The sequence below is a fragment of the Equus asinus genome, chromosome 5 (genome assembly GCF_041296235.1).
Source record: "Equus asinus isolate D_3611 breed Donkey chromosome 5, EquAss-T2T_v2, whole genome shotgun sequence".
NCBI classification, from domain to species: Eukaryota; Metazoa; Chordata; class Mammalia; order Perissodactyla; family Equidae; genus Equus; species Equus asinus.
The window spans coordinates 77,677,538-77,699,709 of NC_091794.1; the positions used below are offsets into that span (position 1 = coordinate 77,677,538).

At 37.3% G+C, this 22,172-nt stretch overlaps 1 protein-coding gene across 11 annotated transcripts in view; it reads right to left on the reverse strand.

Annotated features, from left to right (window-relative positions):
• The window catches only part of MAST2 (microtubule associated serine/threonine kinase 2), a 210,882-nt gene that overhangs the window by 64,621 nt on the left and 124,089 nt on the right, over positions 1-22,172 (reverse strand). Inside the window, exons 2-3 of one of the 11 annotated variants that reach the window (XM_070510007.1) lie at positions 20,477-20,671; positions 8,287-8,313 (exon numbers count right to left, since the gene is read on the reverse strand). The exons of 9 other annotated variants lie outside the window; for them this stretch is intronic. In XM_070510007.1, coding sequence (XP_070366108.1) covers positions 8,287-8,313; positions 20,477-20,671 — 222 coding nt within the window. The remainder of the gene's footprint in view (positions 1-8,286; positions 8,314-20,476; positions 20,672-22,172) is intronic. One more of the 11 variants, XM_044770699.2, reaches the window with a different exon arrangement.

The window sequence follows — 22,172 nt, forward strand, 5'->3', positions numbered from 1 at the left end:
TTAACAACATAACAATAAAATGGTAATTATGTGAGGTGAAGGAAGTATTAACTAACCTTATTGTGGTGAACATTTTGCAATAAAAACGTATCAAATCATCACACTGTACATCTTAAACTTACACAATGTTATATGTCAATAATACCTCAATAAAGCTGGAAAAAGAGGGGAAAAAACCTACCCTAGAGATTGGAGCAGAACTTTGACACAGCCACGAATACTGGGGAGGAGACCTGCCATAGCAGAGACTCCGCAAAGACTATGCCCTCACTAAATTCTTGAGTCATGACCATCTTCACTATTGCCACCCCCAACTCTAAATCAAGGCACAGCAAAGACCTATCTTGATCCAGACAAAAAATAAAGAGGTACAGATCATCTCTGCCCTGGCCAATCCTGAATCCTTTCATTATGTTATAGCAGAAAAGACCACCAACAATGCAAAGGAAGCATGATTCAGCTCTAAGCATGTTGTAACAGCCAAACCTACAAGACTCCGCAACATGGTCCTGCAGCAATACCAACTTACAGTGAAGAGAAACAAACATGGGTCTAAAGCTCAAATGCCCAGAACGCTTGGAACAAATCAACAGTCTTAAAGCAAAAAACATGAGGAGAAGGGGAAACTGGCCAAATGTAAGCCAGTGCAATCTTGTCCCCTGGCATCATGCAACATAGTGGTAAGTTTCCCTAACATGGCAGCAGCAACACTTCCCCAACTCTAGTCTCAAGATGAAGAAAGAGCTGCCCATCACCTAGAAATCCAAATAATTCTGTCATTGGTGACTGTAGCTGACATTCACATTCCCAGAGTTCTAATCAAATAAACCTGGTAGTAGAGATGGGAGAGGAATTTAAAAGCCCAGAGTGGGCACTGCTTCAGAACCTGTGTACTCTAAGTGCGTCTATATTTCTAGTGCCCAGGACAGTGGCTGATACGTAGTTATTTGGATAAGCAATGAACGGGAGAGAATTGTCCTGTAATGCATTCTTAAACTCTCGCTAGGAAAGTGGCCAATGAGACTAAAGATTTTTTCTGTGAATGGAGTACACTTCCACTACAGAGGCCCTCCACAAATGTGGACCTTGGTAAAATGAGGACGTATAAGGCTATCCATGATTACATAGTGTCTGGGAAGTTGTTGTATATTTGGTTTGCCTTTACTAGTTCTCATGGCTTCTGGATTTCTTTGGAAGTTCCAAATTATAAGCCCACTTTCCAGGTTACATTTCCAGACCAGTTTGTTTGAGAGCTAGTGGTTAAAGGGAAATGCAAAATGTCTTATAATCACTCCATACGTTGGTCCAACATCCAGATTAAACTCTGCTTTAGTAACAATCCTTCTTTTCTGCTTCCTCCCTCAATAAGCAGCCCAGCTGTCTGGCCTATGCCCAAATTTCCATAATAGAGACGATTAGAGCACAGTTCTGTTTCTATGAGGCAGCCACGGATACAGAGGCTACTTTAAGGACCAGGCCCTCACTTTCAGTAGTCAAACCACCATCACAGTCATTTTTCATGACAGTTAATTGCAAGGTTCTATGTCACGCATTCAAAGGACTAAAAAAATGTGCAAATATAATCGACCTTTGGCCTTCAGAGGCCCACACTTGAAGAAACTTAGATAAGTGAGGGAAGAGAACTCAGGCAACATATAGGGACACAAGCCCCTTTTAAGATTCTGGGTGTCTATGCTCCACCAAAATGAAGAATTAAACTAAGAGGAAAGCAGGTGATCTGGGGAACTCAGAATCCACAGTGGGGAGAGGTCCCGGAAATACCATGATGACAACTGTGCAAGAGGACCAGAGGATAATCAGTTTAGACTGGAACAGAAGATGAGAGGGCTCTGGGAGTCACGCTTGGGGGAGATGGGGTCAGGGTATCTAATGTTATACATACTGACAAGCATTTTGCAGCTCTGATGGAAGATTCTGGGATGAATAAATGAATGCTACATAGAATATAAAGCAATGCAAAAGTGAGGCAATTATGACCCTCAGGAAAACAGAAAGTAGTAAAAGAAAACAAATATAATCATAGCATACAATGACTCAATTAGGAATAATATTTATGAAATCATAATAATTTGACATTGAAGTAGATAAAAGAATTTAAAGTGGTTACTTGTGAGAAGCAAAAATCAAGGACGGTAGGAGTGGGGTAAGAGAATATTTAGTTTTCTTTTATAAGCCTTAAAGAACTAACGTACTTTTGAAATTATGTCCATGTATTACATAAGCCACCCACAATGTGGGTGGCTTACACATATGTAGAGTGAACAGAAAGGGGATGGTAAGAACATTTACCCAGGTAGGAGAAGAAATCTGTAGCAAGCAATAATGTGATAGCAGTAATTATTCTGCATTTTAATTGGTACAATCACTGTTCGAATCTAAGCTGTAGTAGTGTGTTCAAAACTATCAATGATCACATCAATCCTCAGATAAAAATCCTCTGACAACTGCCATAGACAAATAAATATCTAAATTAGTTATTAGTATGCCATTCAAGACCTTTCATGATATGGCCCCCTGCTGATTTGCCCTACCCACCACCATCTCTCCACAAATTCACCCTCCACACACTTGACACCCCAATACTAAACAAGCCCATGCCATTATGCCTCCTCTTCCTTGCACATGTATTGCTTCTGCTTAAATACCCTTGTCCCAAATGTCTACCTGACAAATATGCATTAATTCTTCTCTGATCAACCCAAAAGCTTCCTTCTCTCTAAAGCCTTCCTTGTGTTCTCCAGGGCAGAACTAGAGATCGGTTGCCAAACACTGGCACTGAATCTTATATATCCTTCCATTATAGAATTTATTGTGCATCCTCATGCCACTCCCACCACAAGCTATGTAGCTTTACAGGAGAAAACTAACAAACTTTCAAAGGAATAAGTAACCCTTGTCCTATAAAGTTGTGCTGGAAAATAAAATAAGAGGGAAAGCTGCCTAAATTATTTTATGACACTAGTATAATTTTGATTCAAAGTCAGATAATAATAGCCTCAGAAAATTATAGGTTCATTTCCTTTATAAATATATATATTTTACTTCTATAAAATTTTAGCAAGCTTAATTTTTAAAAAACCCACCGTGATCAACTTGGTCTGAGAACCCCTGAAGGGCCCTGAGATCCTTTCAAGAGGACTGCAAAGTCAAAGCTATTTTCACAGGAATACTAAGACATTATTTGCCTTTTCCACTGGGTAACATTTGTACTGATGTGACAAAAGCAATAATGGGTAACATTTCTGGCACCTTAACACAAATGGAACCAAAATGCTCTCATAGTCATTGTATTTTCCACCACCACTCATTTGCAGTTTTAAAAAAGTCTAGATTCACTTAAGAATGTTCTTGATGAAGCAACAAATAGTAATTTTATTAAATCTTGACTATCTTTTAAATATACTGTGCGACAAAATCAGAAGTATGCATAAAACACTACTGTTGAACTACATAAGTACAGTGATTGTCTTAAAGAAGACTCTTGTCCCACTGGTTGAGTTGTGAGCACTTTTTTCATGTGGCTATTTTATGGTTATTCAGACTTAAGTATTTGCCAACTTTTTCTTGAAATGAACAAAACAGGCCTATGGCTTCAAGCAAAACGACCGACAGTATTTCTTACCAATGATAAAATTTGACCTTTGAAGCAAAAATCAGAATTTCGAAAAATCTGTATCATGAGTTTTACAGCTTCCCAATATTTAGACTTTTCTGATGAGAGTGATAGTGACATTAGCAAATGTAATTTTTTTTCATATTCTATAATTGAAATGTATCAAGATTAGGAAGGGAAAAAAGAAAATATTTGATAAAGTTTAGCAGAATATTAAAAAAAACTCTCAAGAAAATAGAAAAAAATTTCTTACTTTTAAAAAGCGTCTTTACCCAAAATTTAAAGGAAAAATTATTCACAGGAAAAAATTTTAGATACATTCCTTTTAAGGTCAAGAAAAACCAAGGCTGCCTGCTCTAGGGGCTGGCCCCGTGGCCGAGTGGTTAAGTTCACGCACTCCGCTGCAGGCAGCCCAGTGTTTCGTTGGTTCGAATCCTGGGCGCGGACATGGCACTGTTCATCAGACCACGCTGAGGCAGCGTCTCACATGCCACAACTAGAAGGACCCACAACGAAGAATATACAACTATGTACTGGGGGGCTTTGGGGAGAAAAAGGAAAAAATAAAATCTTTAGGGAGAAAAAAAAAGAAGAAAAAACAAGGCTGCCTGCTCTCATTGCTACCTCTAAACCTATACTAGAAGTTCTGGCCAATGAAAATTTTAAAACAACAAAATACTGAGGATAGAAGGGAAAGATATAAAACTTCAATACTTACATATGTGAGCAATAACTACATAGAAAACAAGTTACTATTTATAATAGTAAGCAAAACACTTGAAGAAATCTAATGCTAAGAAAGTCAGCCAATAAAATCAACAATGGGAAGATGGATTTTCTCAAGTTGAAATTCAAATAACAGAAATCTGAAAAATACTTGCAAAGACAGAACATTTTAGATTATCAGAGATATAAGTGAATAAAATATAAAAAATAAAAATTAATGAATCAAAACTGGCAGTAATAAAATAAGAACAGTTGAATATGGAAAAAATTTAATTAGATGTTTTATAAATTATAATTATAGATACTGAAACTCAATAGTTGAGGTAAACTCTATCTTTAACATAATCAAAAAGATAATTAGTGAAAGATAGTACTAAGGAACCCACTCAAAGATACAAATGACTGAACAGCTATGTGAGCTTATTTCCTGGACTCTATTTGGGACCATACTATAGAGGCCTGAGGACAGACTTAGAGCTAGAGAGGAAAAACTGCAATGTAATAAGCTTTATTGTAATCCACAGACACTTCCTAACAGTCTGGTCCAGTGACCCAGTCCTTCTACATGAACTTCTTGCAAACATTTAGATTAGGAAGAACATACCTATTTGAAAAATAATTAATAATCCAAAAGGAACAAGCACAAAATCTATACAAAGATATTATAAGAAATTAATATTCAGGGGCCAACTCCGTGGCCGAGTGGTTAAGTTCACGCGCTCTGCTGCGGCGGCCCAGGGTTTGGATCCTGGGCGCGGACATGGCACCGCTCGTCAGGCCACGTTGAGGTGGCGTCCCACATCCCACAACTAGAAGGACATGCAACTAAGATATACAACCATGTACAGGGGGGTTGGGGAGATAAAGCAGGAAAAAAAAAAAAAAAAGATTGGCAACAGCTGTTAGCCCAGGTGCCAATATTAAAAAAAAAAATTAATATTCAGAATATATTAAAAACTCCTACAACTCAACAACACAACAATAAACAGCCAGATTTTTTAAATGAGCAAAGGACTTGAATAGACATTTCTCCAAAGAAGATACACAAATGGCCAACAAGCACATGAAAAGCTGCTCCATATCACTAGTCATTAGGAAAATGCAAATCAAAACCACAATGAAATATCACTTCATACCCATTAGGATGGCGATTATAAAAAACAACAAAAATAGAAAATAACAAGTGCTAAGATGTAGAGAAATTGGAACTCTATGCATTGTCAGTGGAAATGTAATATGGTACAGCCACTGTGGAAAATAATATGGCGGTTCTTCAAAAAATTAAAACAAAAAATTACTGTATGATCCAGCAATTCCACTTCTAGGTACATATCCCCCCAAAATAAAAGCAGGAACTCAAATAGATATCAGTACACTCATGTTCATAGCAGCATTATTCACAATAATCAAAAGGTGGAAGCTACCCAAGTGTCCATCAACAGACAAGTGAATAAACAAAATGTGGCATATACATACAATGGAATATTATTCAGCCTGAAAAAGGAAGGAGATTCTGACACATGCTATAACACAGATGAACCTTGACAACATTATGCTAAGTGAAATAAGCCAGTCACAAAACCACAAACATTTTATGATTCCACTTATATGAGGTACCTAGAGCAGTCAAATTCATAGATAAAGAAAGTAGAATGGTGGTTATCAGGGGCTGGGGAGAAGAGGGAATGGAGAGTTAGTGTTTAATAGGTACTGAGTGTCAGTTTGGGAAGATGAAAACATTCTGGAAACGAATGCGAGTGAGGTTGCATAATAATGTGAATGTACCTAATGATTTAGCCACAGAACTGTACATTTAAAAACAGTTAAACGGCAAATTTAGGTTCTGTATATTTAACCACAATTAAAAGTCAGAATTAGAAAAAGAGATAAGAAAAATAGAAGGAAAGAGAAAGAAAAAGCAAAAATTGGATCTATCCCATTCAAAGCTGATTTAAAATCAATTAATATATTATACCATATTAACAAAGGACAAAAATTACATGATCATCCGAGTAGATGCAGAACACACATTTAACAAAGGTCCAACACACATTCATAATAAAGGCTCTCAACAAACTAGGAATAGTTAAGGGAACAACTTCAACCTGATAAAGGGCACCTATCCCACAACTAACATATTTAATGGTGACAGACTGAATGCTTTGCTCCCTAAGAGAGGGAACAAGGCAGTAATGTCTGCTTTTGCCACTTGTACTCAATACTGTACTGGATGTTCTTGCCAGGGCAATAAGAAAAAAATAAAAGCATCCAGACTGAAAAGAAAGAAGTAAAATTGCTATTATTCACAGATAAAATGATCCTATATGTGGAAAATCTTAAAGAATTAAAAAAATAAAAGCTACTAAAGCTACTAAGTTTGGCAAGATCACAGAATACATAAATATATAAAAATCAATTGTATTTCTATATGCTATCAACAAACAATCCAAAAATGAAATTAAGAAAATACCTACACTCACAATAGCATTAGAAAGACTAAAATACTTAGGAATAAATTTAGCAAAAGTATACTGACAACTACAAAATATTGCTAAGAGAAATTAAAGAAGAGCTAAATAAAGAGACATATTCCATGTTCACAGATTGGAAGACTCAATATTGCCAAGGTAACAATTTTTCCCCAAATTGACCTATAAATTCAAAGCAATCCTTATCAAAATTCCAATAGGCTCTCTTGTAGAAATTGACAGGCTGATCCTCAATTTATATGGAAACACAAAGCAATCAAAACGACAAAATAATTTGGAAAAAGAACAAGAAAGTTGAAGAAATTACACTACCTGATTTCAAAACTTACTATAAAGCCACATTAATCAAGACAGTATGGAATTAGGACAAGGATAGGCATATAAATTAAAGGAATGGAAGTGAGAGTACAGAAATAAACCAATAACACTTATGGTCAACTGATTTGAACAAACATGCCAAGACAACAGGGAAAGGATAGCCTTTTAGACAAATTATGCTGGAACAAATGGATAGCCACATACAAAGAGAAAGAAAACAAGAAAATCTTTGACCTTTACCTCATACCATACACAAAAATTAACCCAGATGGATCATAGACCTAAATTAAAGAGCTAAAAACTTAAAACTTGCAGAAGAAAATCTTTATAACCTTGGGTTAGGTGAACAGTTCTCAGAAATGATACCAAAAGCATTATCCATAAAAGAAAAATTAAAAACTTTCGTACTTCAAAAGACTCCATCCAATGATTGGCAATAGATGATAGCTCAGGGCCAGTCTTCCTCACCAAAAAAAAAAAAAAAAAAAAAAAAAGGACTCCATCCAAGAAGATGGAAATACAAAGCACAGACTAGGAGAAAATATTTGCAAATCATGTACCTGATTAAAGGACTTGTACCTAGAGTACAGAAAGAACTCCAAACTCAATAATAGTAAGACAAATAAATCAGTTTTTTAAATGGACAAAATATTTAAATAGACAGTCCATCAAAAAGGATAATACAAATGGCTAATAATAACATAAAATACTTGGGTCATTAGTTATTAGGGAAATACAAATTAAAACCACAATTAACTTCCACTACATACCCACTAGAATGGCTATAATCGAGAAGATAGAATATCTAGTATTGGTGAGGATGCAGAACAACAAATCCTCATATATTGCTGGTGGGAATATAAAATGATATAGTCACTGTAGAAAACAGTGTGGAAATTTTTAAAAAGTGAAGCACAGGCTCCATAGCCTAATGGTTAAGTTTGGTGTGCTCCACTTCAGTGGCCCGGGTTCAGTTCCTGGGTGTGGACCTACATCATTCATCAGAGGCCATGCTGTAGTGGCAATCCACATACAAAATACAGGAAGACTGGCATAGATGTTAGCTCAAGGTGAATCTTCCTCAGCAAAAAGAAAAAAAAAAGTTAAGCATAAACTTACCATATAACACAATTCTTTCCTAGGACTCTATCCAAAAGAAACGAAAACAAAAGTGCAGTCAATGACACGTATGTAAATGTTCACAGTAAGATTTACTCATAATAGTCCCAAACTCCGGGCCAGCCTATGGCCAAGTAGTTAAGTTCATGCGCTCTGATTCTGCAGCCCAGGGTTTTGCAGGTTTGGATCCTTGGCACAGACATGGCATGACTCATCAGGCCATGCTGAGGTGGCATCCCACACAGTACAACCAAAAGGACCTACAACTATCTACTGGGGGGCTTTGGGGAGAAGAAGAAGAAGATTGTCAACAGATGTTAAGTCAGGGCAAATCTTTCCATGCAAAAAAAGAAAGAAAGAAATAGTCCCAAACTGGAAACAATCCAAACGTCCATCAACTGGTGAGTGGACTAACAAAATGTGGTTTATCCATTTAATGGAACATTATTCAGCAGTAAAAAGAAACGAACTACTGATGCATACTATAATATGGATAAACCTCAAAGCACTACGCTAATGAAAGAAGCCAGAAACAAAAACCTACAAGGTACATGATTCCATTTATATGAAATGTTCAGAAACAACAAATTTTTATAGCCAAAAAGAGGATCAGTGGTTGCCTAAGACTCGGAGAAATAGTAGAATTATCTGCAAATGGGTACAAGGAAACTTTTTGGGTGCCGGAAATGTTCTGAATTTAGATGACTGCGATGGTTGCACAATTTTATAAATTTAGTAAAAACCATTGAATAACTTAGAATTGGTGAATTTTATAGTATGTAAATTATATCTCAATAAAGTTATTTTTTAAAAATTATACAAGCCCCTGAGGCTGCATCTGATGTACTTAGTGGACTTAAAAATCTTCCCTCTTCCTCTTCCTTCTTGAATAATTCAGTCAAGAAGCCATTAGATGATGATGGTGGCCAAATGGCTGGGGGTGGAGAGAAGGCACCTGGCACAAGATGTCAGAGACTGATGGGGGCGAGGGGGTTGGTCTGCTTGGAAAGAACAGTGGTGTCAGTTTGATATGGAATGTTGGAGACCCAGCAAGGTAAGGAGTGCATACACACAGGAGGTCAGTGATTGCCAAGGGACATAGGTTACATACAGGAAGAAATGATCAAATAAGTAAATATGTGTAAGATAATGAGAGTCAGGTTTCTTACTATCAACAAACAGAGTTACAAATATGGAAATGGAAAAAACCAGAATGAACTAGAATCGGAAGTAGAACTATCAATGTGAGCTTATAGTTTTCTTTTCTTTTTTTTTTTTTGAGGAAGATTAACCCTGAGCTAACATCCACTGTCAATCTTCTTCGTTTTGCTGAGGAAGCTTGGCCCTGAGCTAACATCTGTGTCCGTCTTCTTCTATTTTATATGTGGGATGCCAGCATGGCTTGATGAGCGGTGCATAAGCCCACGCCTGGGATCCGAACTGGCAAACCCCAGGCCACCACACCGAGCCAGCGAACTTAACTACTACGGCACTGGGCTGGCCCCTCTTTTTTTTTTTTTAAATTGAAGTATAATTGACATACAATTTCCTATGAGTTTCAGGTGTACATCATAGTGGGTCAATATTTAACTACCTTACAAAATGATGACCATTATAAGTCTAGTCACCTTTTTTCACCATACAAAGTTACTACAATATTATTGACTATATTCCCTATGCTGCACATTACACCCTCATGACTTACTAATTTTATAACCGGAAGTTTGTACCTCTTAATCTCCTTCACCTATTTCTCCTACCTCCTCAACCCCTCACCTCTTTGGTAACCAGTGGTTTGTTTCCTGTATCTATGAGTCTGCTTCTGCTTTGTTTGTTCTTTTCCTTTTTTTTTTGGATTCCATATGTAGGTGAAATCATACAGTATTTATCTTTCTCCATCTGACTGACTTCACTTGGCATAATGCCCTCTAGTGCCCTCCAACTTCTCACAAATGGCACTCCAATTTACATTCCCATCAATAGCATACGAGGGTTCCCTTTTCTCCACATCCTCACCAACATTTGTTATTTTCTGTCTTTGTGATAATTGCCATTCTGACAGGTGTGAGGTGATATCTCATTGTGGTTTTGATTTGCATTTCTGTGATGATTAATGATACTGAGCATCTTTTCATGTGTCTGTTGGCCAATTATATATCTTCTTTGGAAAAATGTCTATTTGAGTCCTCTACCCATTTTTTAATTGGGTTCTTTGTTTTTTTGATATTAAGTCACATAAGTTCTTTATATATTCTGGATATTAACCCCTTATTGAATGTATGATTTGCAAATATCTTCTCCCATAGCTTATAGTTTTTAAAATGCAGAGATCAAGAAATAAATATACATGTGTGTTACATGTATACATCCTCTGGGAGCAGGGAATCCAAATGTCAGCAACCATGCCTACTACCCATATCTTGGCTTTTAAATACCATTCTCCACTAAAAGGAACCATGCTCCTTGGAGAAATGGCTAATTTGAAGGCTAGGGCAGGGAGGGTACAAAATAAGCCAGTCAGGAAAACCTTATTGGGCCAGACAGTTAGGAAGTTCTCAAAGAATGATAAAGACATGCCAAAAAGACACAGAAGCCAGCATGAAGAGACTCCCCTTGACTAAACATGGTACAATTTGAACATCAAAATATATAATAAGGAGCCAGCCCTGTGGAGTAGTGGTTAAGTTCATGCACTCTGCTTTGGTGCCCTGGGGTTTGCGGATTTGGATCCCGGGTGTGGAGCTACACACAGCTCATCAAGCCAGGCTGTGGTGGTGTCCCACATACAAAATAGAGGAAGATTGGCACAGATGTTAGCTCAGGGACAATCTTCCTCAAGCAAAAAGAGGAGGATTGGCAACAGATGTTAGCTCAGGGCCAATCTTCCTTACCAAAAAATAAATAATAATAATAATAATAATAATGACATTAATAGATTACAACCTATTAAATAAGAACCTATTGAATTCATGCTGATATAATAAGTGAAAAAATGAACACAAAGAGGAGAAAGCTTTTCCTTATAGTGCAACGTCAATTGCGAAGTGAAGAAAGGATGGAATTAGAAAAAATATCATTTGGCAACCAGCATAGTATAATAATTCAGCCAGGAAACATCAATGGATGCTAAAAAATAGTGGGTTAAAATCTGATGAGGAAGGGAGTAGTTACATAATTTCAAGAACCTTCTCTCAAAATATTTATTAATTACAAAGGGAAAAAGAGTAACTTTACAGTGCAGAAACCTAGCTGACACCACCTTAATCAAGTGATCAAAGTTAACTTTGACGTAATTGGACAAAATGAAAGCCTGTATCACTTGATAGGATGCAATGAGAAGAACACACTATCCTTTTTGTGATATTCCTGCTAAAGATGCTGAAGGGGGTCTGAATATGCCAACTCAAAATATGCTACTTTGGCAAAATGATTATTTTAAGCTGAAGGCAACTGAGAATCAACAGTTGCAGGAAGAGTTTTCTGCCCTCCCCTTATCTACCCAAAACCAGGCAAACTTCCCTTTGAGGAAAGTGTCCCTCTGTACCAGGGAGAGAAGAGGAGTGATGCATTTACATAAACAGATCTTACTAAAATAGCCCTCGTCTTCCATTAGTTCCCTTACATATTTCCTAGTTACTTTCCCACAATCGTCCCTTGAAGCCTTTGTTAAAAGGGTATATGAGCTTCTGAGTCTAACCACTTGAGTTTCATTTCTTTTCTGTGAATTCCCATGCATGTAAATATTAATAAAAATTGTGTGCCTTTTCTCCTGTCAATCTTTTGTTAGTTTCATTCACAGGCCCCCAGGGACTGAACTTAGTAAGAGGGTAGAGGAAAAGTTTTTCCTCTCTAACAATGGATAACCTGAATCTAATCCTGAGGAAATATTAGACAAATTCAAATTGATAAACATTCTATCAAATAACTGACCTGTAATCTCAAAAGTGTCAAGGTCATAGGAGTTCAGAAAAGACTACAGAACTGTTCCAAATTGAAGGAGACAAAAAAACACAACAACGATAAAATTATAACACATGATCCTGAATTGGATCTTTTTTTATAAAAGATATTACTGAGATGTTTGGTGAAATACGAATTAAGCTTGTGGATTAGATGATGGTATTTATCCCAATTCTCACTTCCTGATCTTAATGGCAGTATCTTTAGGACTTCTCTGTAGGAAGTATATACTAAAGCATGCTGGGCGGATGGGCTCTCCTGCCAGGAACTGGTTCTCAAATGAGTTAGGGCCATGGTCGGCAAACTTTCTGTAAAGGGCCAGATAAATATTTGAGGCTTTACGGGCCATATGTGTCTCTGTCACATAATTCTTGCTTTATTATTTTTTTTAAACATCGCTTTAAAAACGTAAAATTCATTCTTAGCTCACGGGCTGTACAAACACAGGCTGCAGGTAATATCTGGCCCATGGGCTGTAGTCTGCTGACCCCTGGTTTGTGGAGGGGGTGGGCGGGGTCAGAGGAACTCTTTGAACTATTCTTAAAACTTTGAAACTATTTTTTAAAAATATTTCAGCTAGAATCTTACAAGAACACTTTTAATAGCAAAGTTATGACATTTATTCTACTAATTATCAAAACACCAAAAACTACAATAATTAAAATAGATTGTTATGGCATGAAACTTGACAGATAGTTTAATGAAAAATAAAAGATAGTCCTGAAACAGATTTTAGTGACTTAAGACCTTAATAAATAGAGAAGGCATCACAAGTCAATGGAGAAGGATGGATCACTTAACAAATAGAATTGGAAAAACTTCCCAAGACTAGGCAAAATAAAATTAAGTTAAATTCTAACTTATCCGATCCTATACTATATTCATACTAAATTCTATACTTATACTAAACAAATTTCAAGTGTATTAGGGAGCTAAATGTTACAAAGTCAAGAAGAAAATATGTGTGATTATTTAACTTATCTCTGGAAGTGGATCACATAAATTTCAGGCTTTTGTATGTTAAAAGAACAAATAAAATTAAAAAGCAAAGGATAAACTGGGAAAATATTTGCAATAAATATAGCAAAGTTCATATTTCATACTATATTAATGCAATAAATATGACGAATTCAATAAACAAATACTTATTGAAAGAGCTCAGTCACTGCATACTGGGAATATTTACCAACAGAAATAAAGGCAAAAGACAAAAATAGGTAAATATAGGAAACAGAACCAAACGAGTAACATCATTATGAAAAAAAGGTTTAAGCTAAGTAGTAATCAAACAAATGCAAATAAAACCAGTAATTAGATACCATTATCCCTATCAAATTTGTCATATATTTAACACATAAATCCAAATTCTGGTGGGGAATGGGAAGAAAAGATGTTCACACACTGCTAGATGGGGCTGCAAATTGCTATAAAATTTCTAGGAAGACATCTGCAAACAAGTATGAATGATCTTTAAAATGTTTATACCTTAGTCAGGAAAATAATATGAAATTGGGACAAAGCTTATATACAAAGATATTCATTTTGCATTATAGCAAAACAAACAAAAAACTTGGAAACAATCTAATTTCTAATTATAGAATAGTCAAATAGGTGATACATTCATTCATTAGAATATTATATATCTAACAAAACCAGTGTTTACAAAAAAAGTCATAGAAAAATGCTTACAATATTCTAAGTGAAAAAAGAATATTTCAGGTCATAAAAATATGAATAAAGCAAAATAGCTCAAATTGTAAAATATGATGTTTGTATATATCTACACAGATTTAAATGCAGAAACTGTCTAAAAGGAAATAAAATGAAATACTAAAAGTGGTTAAAAAAATAATAAATTCCTGCTAGAGGGCCAGGCCTGTGGCCCAGTGGTTAAGTTCACACGCTCTGCTTTGGCGGCCCAGGGTTTCACCAGCTCGGATCCTGGGCGCAGACCTAGCACCACTCATCAGGCCACGCCGAGGCAGCGTCCCACATGGCACAACCAGAAGGACCCACAACTAAAATATACAACTATGTACTGCGGGCCGTTGGGGAGAAGAAGAAGAAGAAAAGAAGACTGGCAACAGATGTCAGCTCAGGTGCCAATCTTTAAAATATATATAAATATTCCTGCTGAAGCCCAGAGCAATCACCTGAAAAGTTCTAGAAATGGCTGCAATGAAGTGAATAAGTCTGAAAGCTTACTGGATAAAAAGCATTCTCTCTCACTCCACCACATGCTGGGAACTTTCCTACTGCCAATCTGGGCCGATGCTCCTGCTCAGAGGGCCTAGTACGCAGCTGAATGAACAAAGGGATGAATCCATCTCAATTTCCTAGGACAGGCAAACTAATTCCCTCCACGTAAACTACTCGGGGCAAACAATCTTCACCACAAGCAAGAGTCAGCAGGTATGAAACATGGACCAACGAACTGGTGACACTCGGCTATAGCTTGAAGGCCCAGGAAAAAGAGTTTAGCTGAGTTGACTCAAGAGTAAGGGTACCTAACTGTACATTTGTACTTAACAAATAGACAACAAGAGAGAAATTCCTTTTGTGTAAGTACTGTAGCTAATAAATGGAAAGGAAATGGGAATATCACCCTTTTTGCCAACTCCTAATAAAATAACGGATCTAATATCAATGGTCACTACTATCAAAACAAGGGAGAGACCTGACATTACCTGCCTCCTGATAGCTGTACACTGCTATACACTAACTATAAGCAGTACACTAACTATAATGTATTCTTCCCCAGCTCCCCACATCAAACCAGAATCAGATCAAGCCCCCAGTTTACAGGACATATAGAGGTCATAAGAACATGTGAACTTCTCAGCAATGCAATCAGCAAAATCCAGAATGTGGGAAAGTTTACAAGACAAACAACTCAGTGTCTTCAACAAATGAAATGCTAGAAGAAAAAAAGAGAGAGAATGGGAAATCCTAGATTAAAAGAAACTTAAAAGTAGAGTGACAAGACATCCCAATTTGCCCATGACAGTCCAGGTTTGTGCCTGCTGTCCTCGTATAATTGTTAAGAGAATCCCTTTTCACTATCAAGTTTCCTAGTTTAGATAATAAATTATATGATCACCCCACTTAAGAGACATATTAATCAAATGAACTGTGTTGGTACAGTTTGAATACTGATTTTAAAAAATCAACTCTAAAAAAACATTTGAATGCTGACTGGATATTTGATGATACTGACAAATTATTATTAATTGTTTTAGGTGTGACAATGTTCATTTGCTTATGTTTTTAAAGAGTCCTTACCTTTAGAGATATAAACTGAAATAGTTACATGAAAGGAAATGATACGAAATCTGGGATTTGCTTTAAAATAATTGGGGGTCGGGGGTGGGGGGAGTGGAGGAGGATAATATTGACCACACTGAAGATGTAAGACTACTCTCTCTACTTTGGAATGTTTTGGGATTTTCCATAATACAATGTTTAAAACCTTCAGCTTCCTGCTCTTAATCCAAGAGCAGACCTTTGGCATCTTGCCAAATAGAAACGACTATGTTTATTCAGTCACCTGAAGCCAGGATCTATGAAAAACTGTCTGCCATGCAAGGTTTCCTGAGGTTCAATCACAGCTAGTATTCTTCATTACTTTACCTTTCCATTAAAAAAAAGGAATTTCCCCTCTCTGACAAGAGAATCACACCTCCTGAAGATACTAAGTTGTTCCTTCCCTAAAGCAGGAGAAGAGAAAGAATGAAACACCTTCAAACGGTTTCCATGGACTTTTCTCATTGTCAAAAAACGGCCTGTTAAAAAGAATGTAATTCAGAGTGTTTCTCATTTTTAGTCCATGTCCTGGTGAGCCCCAACAGGCCAGTTTTCAGCAGCAACAATTAGTAAGACTACATGAGAGGGCAGGAGGACACCTTAGCCAGGAACAAAGCTTTCACAGCCAGGACACAACGATAAGTGATACCTAGAGCTATCCATGGGAAAATAAGAATTTGAGAAAACTGATGGAAGCAAAAGGAAATTTAATGGAAGCAAAATGAAGTGTGAGGATCAGCAACATGTGAATTTCCAACAAAGACAGCAGATAAAATAACTATGGTATTATAGCAGTTTGGGCAGTATTCTGAACAATTTTACACGTTTGACTCATTTAATCCTACAGCAACTCTTGAAGTACTATTACTATTCCCACTTTAACAATGCAGAAAATTGAGGCAGAAAGAAGTGAAGTAATTTGCCTACAACAAGGCCAGGATAAGAACAATTCTGGAGATGTTCCTCTTTTAGAGTTACTTTTTAAAGTGGTTGTTTAAAAAAAGAAAGACAAGAAAAGCAGGTGTTGGAAAATGAAAATAGTCCTTTCTCTTCGGCAGGAAACAATCTTGGCACCATCTAAAAGAGGTTTCACAGGCTGCCTAGTTTTGGAGGAGGCCCAAAGGAACACCTGTCCTTTGCCATAAAAGTCTACAGAAAGCCTCTCACACATGTGACACAAGAGGGGCCAGAGGGCTGAATTAGTACCGGCTGCAAACTTCAGTGGTAAATTACTTCTTGCTGAAGATGTTCAAGCAAAGGCTGAAGAGCTTTTTGCTAACATCGTATGAAAGGAATTCCTCCACAGTAGAGAGTGGGCCAGAGCTAGATCCCTTCCAACATAAAGGTCACTCAAACAAAGATGTCTTGCTGTAAACCTTCCACTCTAGGGCTGACGAAGTCTATGGTAATTCAAAACTGATCCAAAATCTAAGCCATTCTATGTTCCAGGAAGTTGCCAACAGCAGACTTCTATCCCCAGGAGGCCTAAAGCTGGGCCAGTGAATAGCCAGAGACACAACTATATCCTCTCTCTTCAGGGACACCAGTTACAACATAGAGCATATCTAGCACTCCTCCAAATAGGGTTATACCAACACTGGAATACTCACGCCTGAGTGCCAATCAACAGGCTGGAATCATACTGTTAGAAGACGTACAAGTTGACCAAAAGTTAGAGGTTATTTAATTCAACCCAAATCACAATCATATTTATTATGCCTCTTAAGGTTGATCACACCCACGCAAGACCCTTAAGAGCTACATCAAGGCCTGTCTGTAACAGACTCTTCCTTTCTCATCAAAGAACAAACAAAAATGTAGTACAAAGTTAGAGAGAGCATCATTTTAAAACTGTCTTGATTGTCCTTCAAATTAATATGGGCAACAATTTGTAGGGTCCTAAGCACAGCACTGAGATGCAGTCAATAAAGAAGGTTAAGATTCTGAGCAGGGTCAGTTCTAACAACTATGCATAGGGACACCGTTTTCCAGCCCTTTAAGACAACACAGCCACAAGCCTCCATAGCTCTATTAGTGTGCTAGGGCTGCCATAACAAAGCACCACAGACGGGGCGGCTTAAACAAGAGGCATGTATTTCCTCACAGTTCTGGAGGCTAGAAGGTGGCAGCAGGGTTGGTCTCTTCTGAGGCCTCTCTGGCTTGTAAATGGCTATCTTCTCCCTCTGTGTCTGCCTCCTAATCCTTTCCTTTTATAAGGACACTAGTCATATTAGGGCCCACCCCAATGACCTCATTTAACCAGAACTACCTCTGTAAAGACCCTATCTCCAAGTATGGTCACATTCTAGGTACTGGGGATTAGAACTTCAAAATGCGAGCCATACAGAGAGAGCTGGGCAGGGGATTCCTCAGTTTTCTGCTGAGCACCAATCAGCATATGTGGGGAAGGACACTATCCAAGGAAATGAGCGGTGGTGCCCTCCCTAGAGCTCACACAGGGCCAGGAAGACATCATATTCCCACCAGCCTGAGTGAAAAAACTCATAATGGATGGGCACTGAGTACTCAGAAAGTACTGCCTCAGTATTAAGGAAAAATTAGCCCCAAATGCCACTCTGGGCCCACCCAACAAAGCCTAAAAGGAATCTTCAAAAGGATCAAACTATTTACAAATAATATAACTGCTTCCTAGAACAACATTCAAGAAGTTTTAAAGAAATAAAAACATACCCAGCAAATAACAAAGTAAAATCATCTTGCCTTATCACTAAACTGGTACTTTGCAGGGGACAGATACAAAAGAATGGAAAGAAACACTAACAGAGTCACCAGACAGGTGAACAAGTCTAGGAAAGAAGAAACATGAAATTTAACAAGTTTTCAAGCCCAAAGCTGCAAAACATTGCTTCAGGTTGTCCCAAGACCATAGGTGTCAAGAGATAGTACTTCAAGGCATGTGCCAAGATGGGGCACACCTTAGGCTGTGGGGGCAACCCAACTTACAAACTTCCTCAGCTTGAAACAAAGTCTAGCACCTCCGGACGGGGTGACTTCAGGGAAGAGTCAGCCTCTAACGTTGTCCTATGTCAGTCTAACACTGCCCAAAATTATCTGTGGAATTTTAACTCCTGTATCAAATAACGTCAGGTAAGTCTGTATAATAAGTAGTGCTTTAACTTAAAATTTAGTTTTCTAGGTTACTTTTTTTTCTCTAACAAAAAGCTTAACACACATCAATTGATCAATCATACCTTCCTTTTTTTTTTCCTGGGGAAGATTCGCCTAGAGCTAACGTCCGTTGCCAATCTTCCTCTTTTTGTATGTGAGCTGCTACCATGGCATGGCCAATAACAGATGAGTGGTATAGGTCTGCGCCCAGGAACCGAACCCCGGCTGCCAAAGTGGAGTGTGTCGAACTCAAACACTAGGCCACTGAGGCTGGTCCCATACCTTCCTTCTTGAAAAAAAATTCTTAATTGGTTTCCAAGATACCTCTCTGTTGGTTCTTCTCCTTCCTAAAGAGCTGCTCCTTTTCAATCTCTGCTTTGCTTGTCTTAGTCTTCCCAACCTCTTAAAGTCAGATTGTGCAAGGGCTCAATCCTTTAACATTTCTTCTTTCTCTATCAACAGTCACTCAGTGGATGATCTCATAAATCTATTTCTTTCACTTAAATGCTGACAATTGGTAATTATTTATCTTTAGCCCAGACCTCACATCTCTCTAACTGTATATCTAATTAGCTATTGCTTGCAGTTTCCCAGTCTCAGTTCGTGGTAACTCCAACTTTCTAAATGTTCAGCCCCAAATCTTCAGATATCCTTCACTCATCTTTTTCTCAAACTCTGCATCTAATCCATCAATAAATCCTTTCAATTCTACCTTCAAAATACATCCTCAAATCTGACCACTTCTTACCACCTGCACTACTATGGCTTCAACCAACCATTGTCTCTTACCTAGATTATACCGGCAGCCTTTTACCTATAGCCAGCGATCCTTTCGATCTAAGTCAGATCATGACATTCTTCCGCTTTAAACCCTCCAATGGCTTCTCATCTTACTCAGCCTAAAAACAAAAATTCTCATAATGACTTTAAAGTTCTACTTCATCTAGCTCCTCCCTACATCTCAGAGCTCATTTCCCACCTCTCACTCCCTAAATTATTCCACACCAGCTTTACTGGACTCTACTGCACAAAGAACACGCGAAGAAAGCTCTTAGACCACGTCTGCAGCACTTACTGTTGTCTCTGTCTGAGACACTTCCTTCAGATACCTCTACTCTGGCTCCATGACTTCCTTCAGGTCTTTGCTCACATGTCAACTTATCATTGAGCCATCTTATATATATTGTCAACCCCTACTCCTCTTATCCTGCTGTATTTTCTCACCCTTACATCCGTCTGTTATATATTTACTCATTAACCTGTCTGCCTCCCTCCACTAGAATCTAAGCTCCCTCAGGGCAGGAACTTTATCTCTTGGTGTTCACTCTTTGTTCTCCATGTCTAAAACAGTGCCCAGCACATAGTATGTACTCAAATAATGTTTAATATATGAAAAGGAAGGCAGAAAGGAATGGGGAAAGGGTTATTTTCAGCAACGTGAACAAATCACTTAACTTGTTTTAGAAACAAATTTTCCTCCTGTGTAAAATGTGGTGTTTGGCCTATTTAACCTTTAGAGAGCTCTGTCATTGTGCCATGCTATGTTTCTCCGCTGGGGTGGTCACAAGACTGTCCAACAGGATGGGCACACAAATATCTAACTACTTATGCTACCCTACTTTCTCCTGAAATTTTGCATGTAGCAGAGATCTGTGAAATTCCTTTTACTCTTCTCTGTGACAGGGCCTTGACTTTTACTCAGTTACTCTCCATTACTAAAGAGAAAGGTTTGGGTTTTACCTATCAGGCTAGAAGCAATCACTGAGGCCCACATTCACATCACAGTAGGTTTCCTTACCTCCACTGCAGTGGGCGGCTGGAACAGGGACTGCCAGGACTGCTATGGGCTTGTGGGTTCAGGAAAAAGGCAAGAGGAGAAGTAGCCAGAACACAATCAGCACTAAATGGGACTTTAGTGAGAGATAGGGCTGGAGCCGATGTGGGGAAAAACGTGTGCTGGTTTACTTCAGATCCTCGGCAAAGAGCAGAGATTCTGACAAGGTACCAACAGTAGAAGAAAACAAAGTCAGTGATAATTTCTCAACCAAAAAGAAACATCTTCAAAGTGGGTTAGTTTAGGCAAAGAGGCTTACAAAAAGTAAAGAGTCAAAAATCATTCTCAAATATCATACCTCAGTATCAATACTGGCAAAGAATGACCTTCGAGACTAAAACTTAATCCACAGAATTAAAACCAAAAGTTTAAGCTTTGGGTATTTAAAGTATTTAGAATTGGCTTCAGGAAAAATATTGCAAATTTACTGCAACTCATCAGTTAGCAAGCAATAGGTAATATTTTGTGTCCAGTGACTAAAACTTCCTAGAGAGATGTGTATGTCCATAAAAATAAACATTCTCAATAAATTTATAAATTTTTGTTTATAAATTGTTAGATTATATTTACAATAACACCAATTTAATTAGCTAATTTCTGCCTAATGAGTATATCAAATAATGTCATTTAACTCTGTATAATAGATTTTGCTTCTACTTAAATTTTAGTTTTCCAGGATACTGTTTTCCCCTAAAAACAATCTAACCATCTTGATGCATTAAGTCCTAATAAAGACTATTAAGTAAATAAGATCACTACACTGAAAATAGACAGATGGTAAATATAGATTTCTACTTTGTTGATCACTGATAGATATGTCACAGATGATGAAAAATAACTGAGAGATTCACAGCATTTAATTTGCAGAAGTAACAGCGTGGCTTTCAATGCAAATACCATATTAAACTATTATATTTTATTTCCAAGACAAAAAAATAAGTATCACATAAGCACCTAATCTGTTTAAAAATGTTAGTTTCCTGTATTGTTATTGCTGACTGCTTGGATATGGATATGGTGACATTCTACTTGTGTTTAATTATGTATATTCAAAGGAAATCTTTACCTTCATACTTATCCCTTTAGCTAGTTTCAGCATATTTCTCAGATGAGTACACAATATGAGGATATAATAGGCTCGGAAAGTGGAGGGCAGACAAACATATAAAATTACAGGCATGCCCAAATTTCCACAAACTCAATATATTTTTTTAAAATTACGAGAACTAAAAATACTAATTTGAATTAATTTCTCACTTCAAAAAGAATTTTCACTTTTCTAAAGAACTATTTCAAAAATAAGTTCCCTAGTATATATAAGAAAGAATGAATTAGAACACACACTAAGACACTAAGTTCTTGTTAATCTGAATAATATTGCCTATACCAAATTTTGGAGACTTAAATCTTATCACATAAAATAATGCTTAGCCATTTTGATAAATATATAATAAGAATTATAAAAATCTATGAAAACCAAATCTCATTCTCCTTTTGCTTCTAATCACCACTCTGCAAACTGGTTATATACTGAGGTGAGTCTAAAAAGGATTGTTTGAAAAAGGCAAAGAGATTTATAAACTATTTACCAGCCCCTCGGGGGAAATTTTCCTAATCTAAATTCAAGTCACTAAACAGATAAAATGATTACCAATACAGT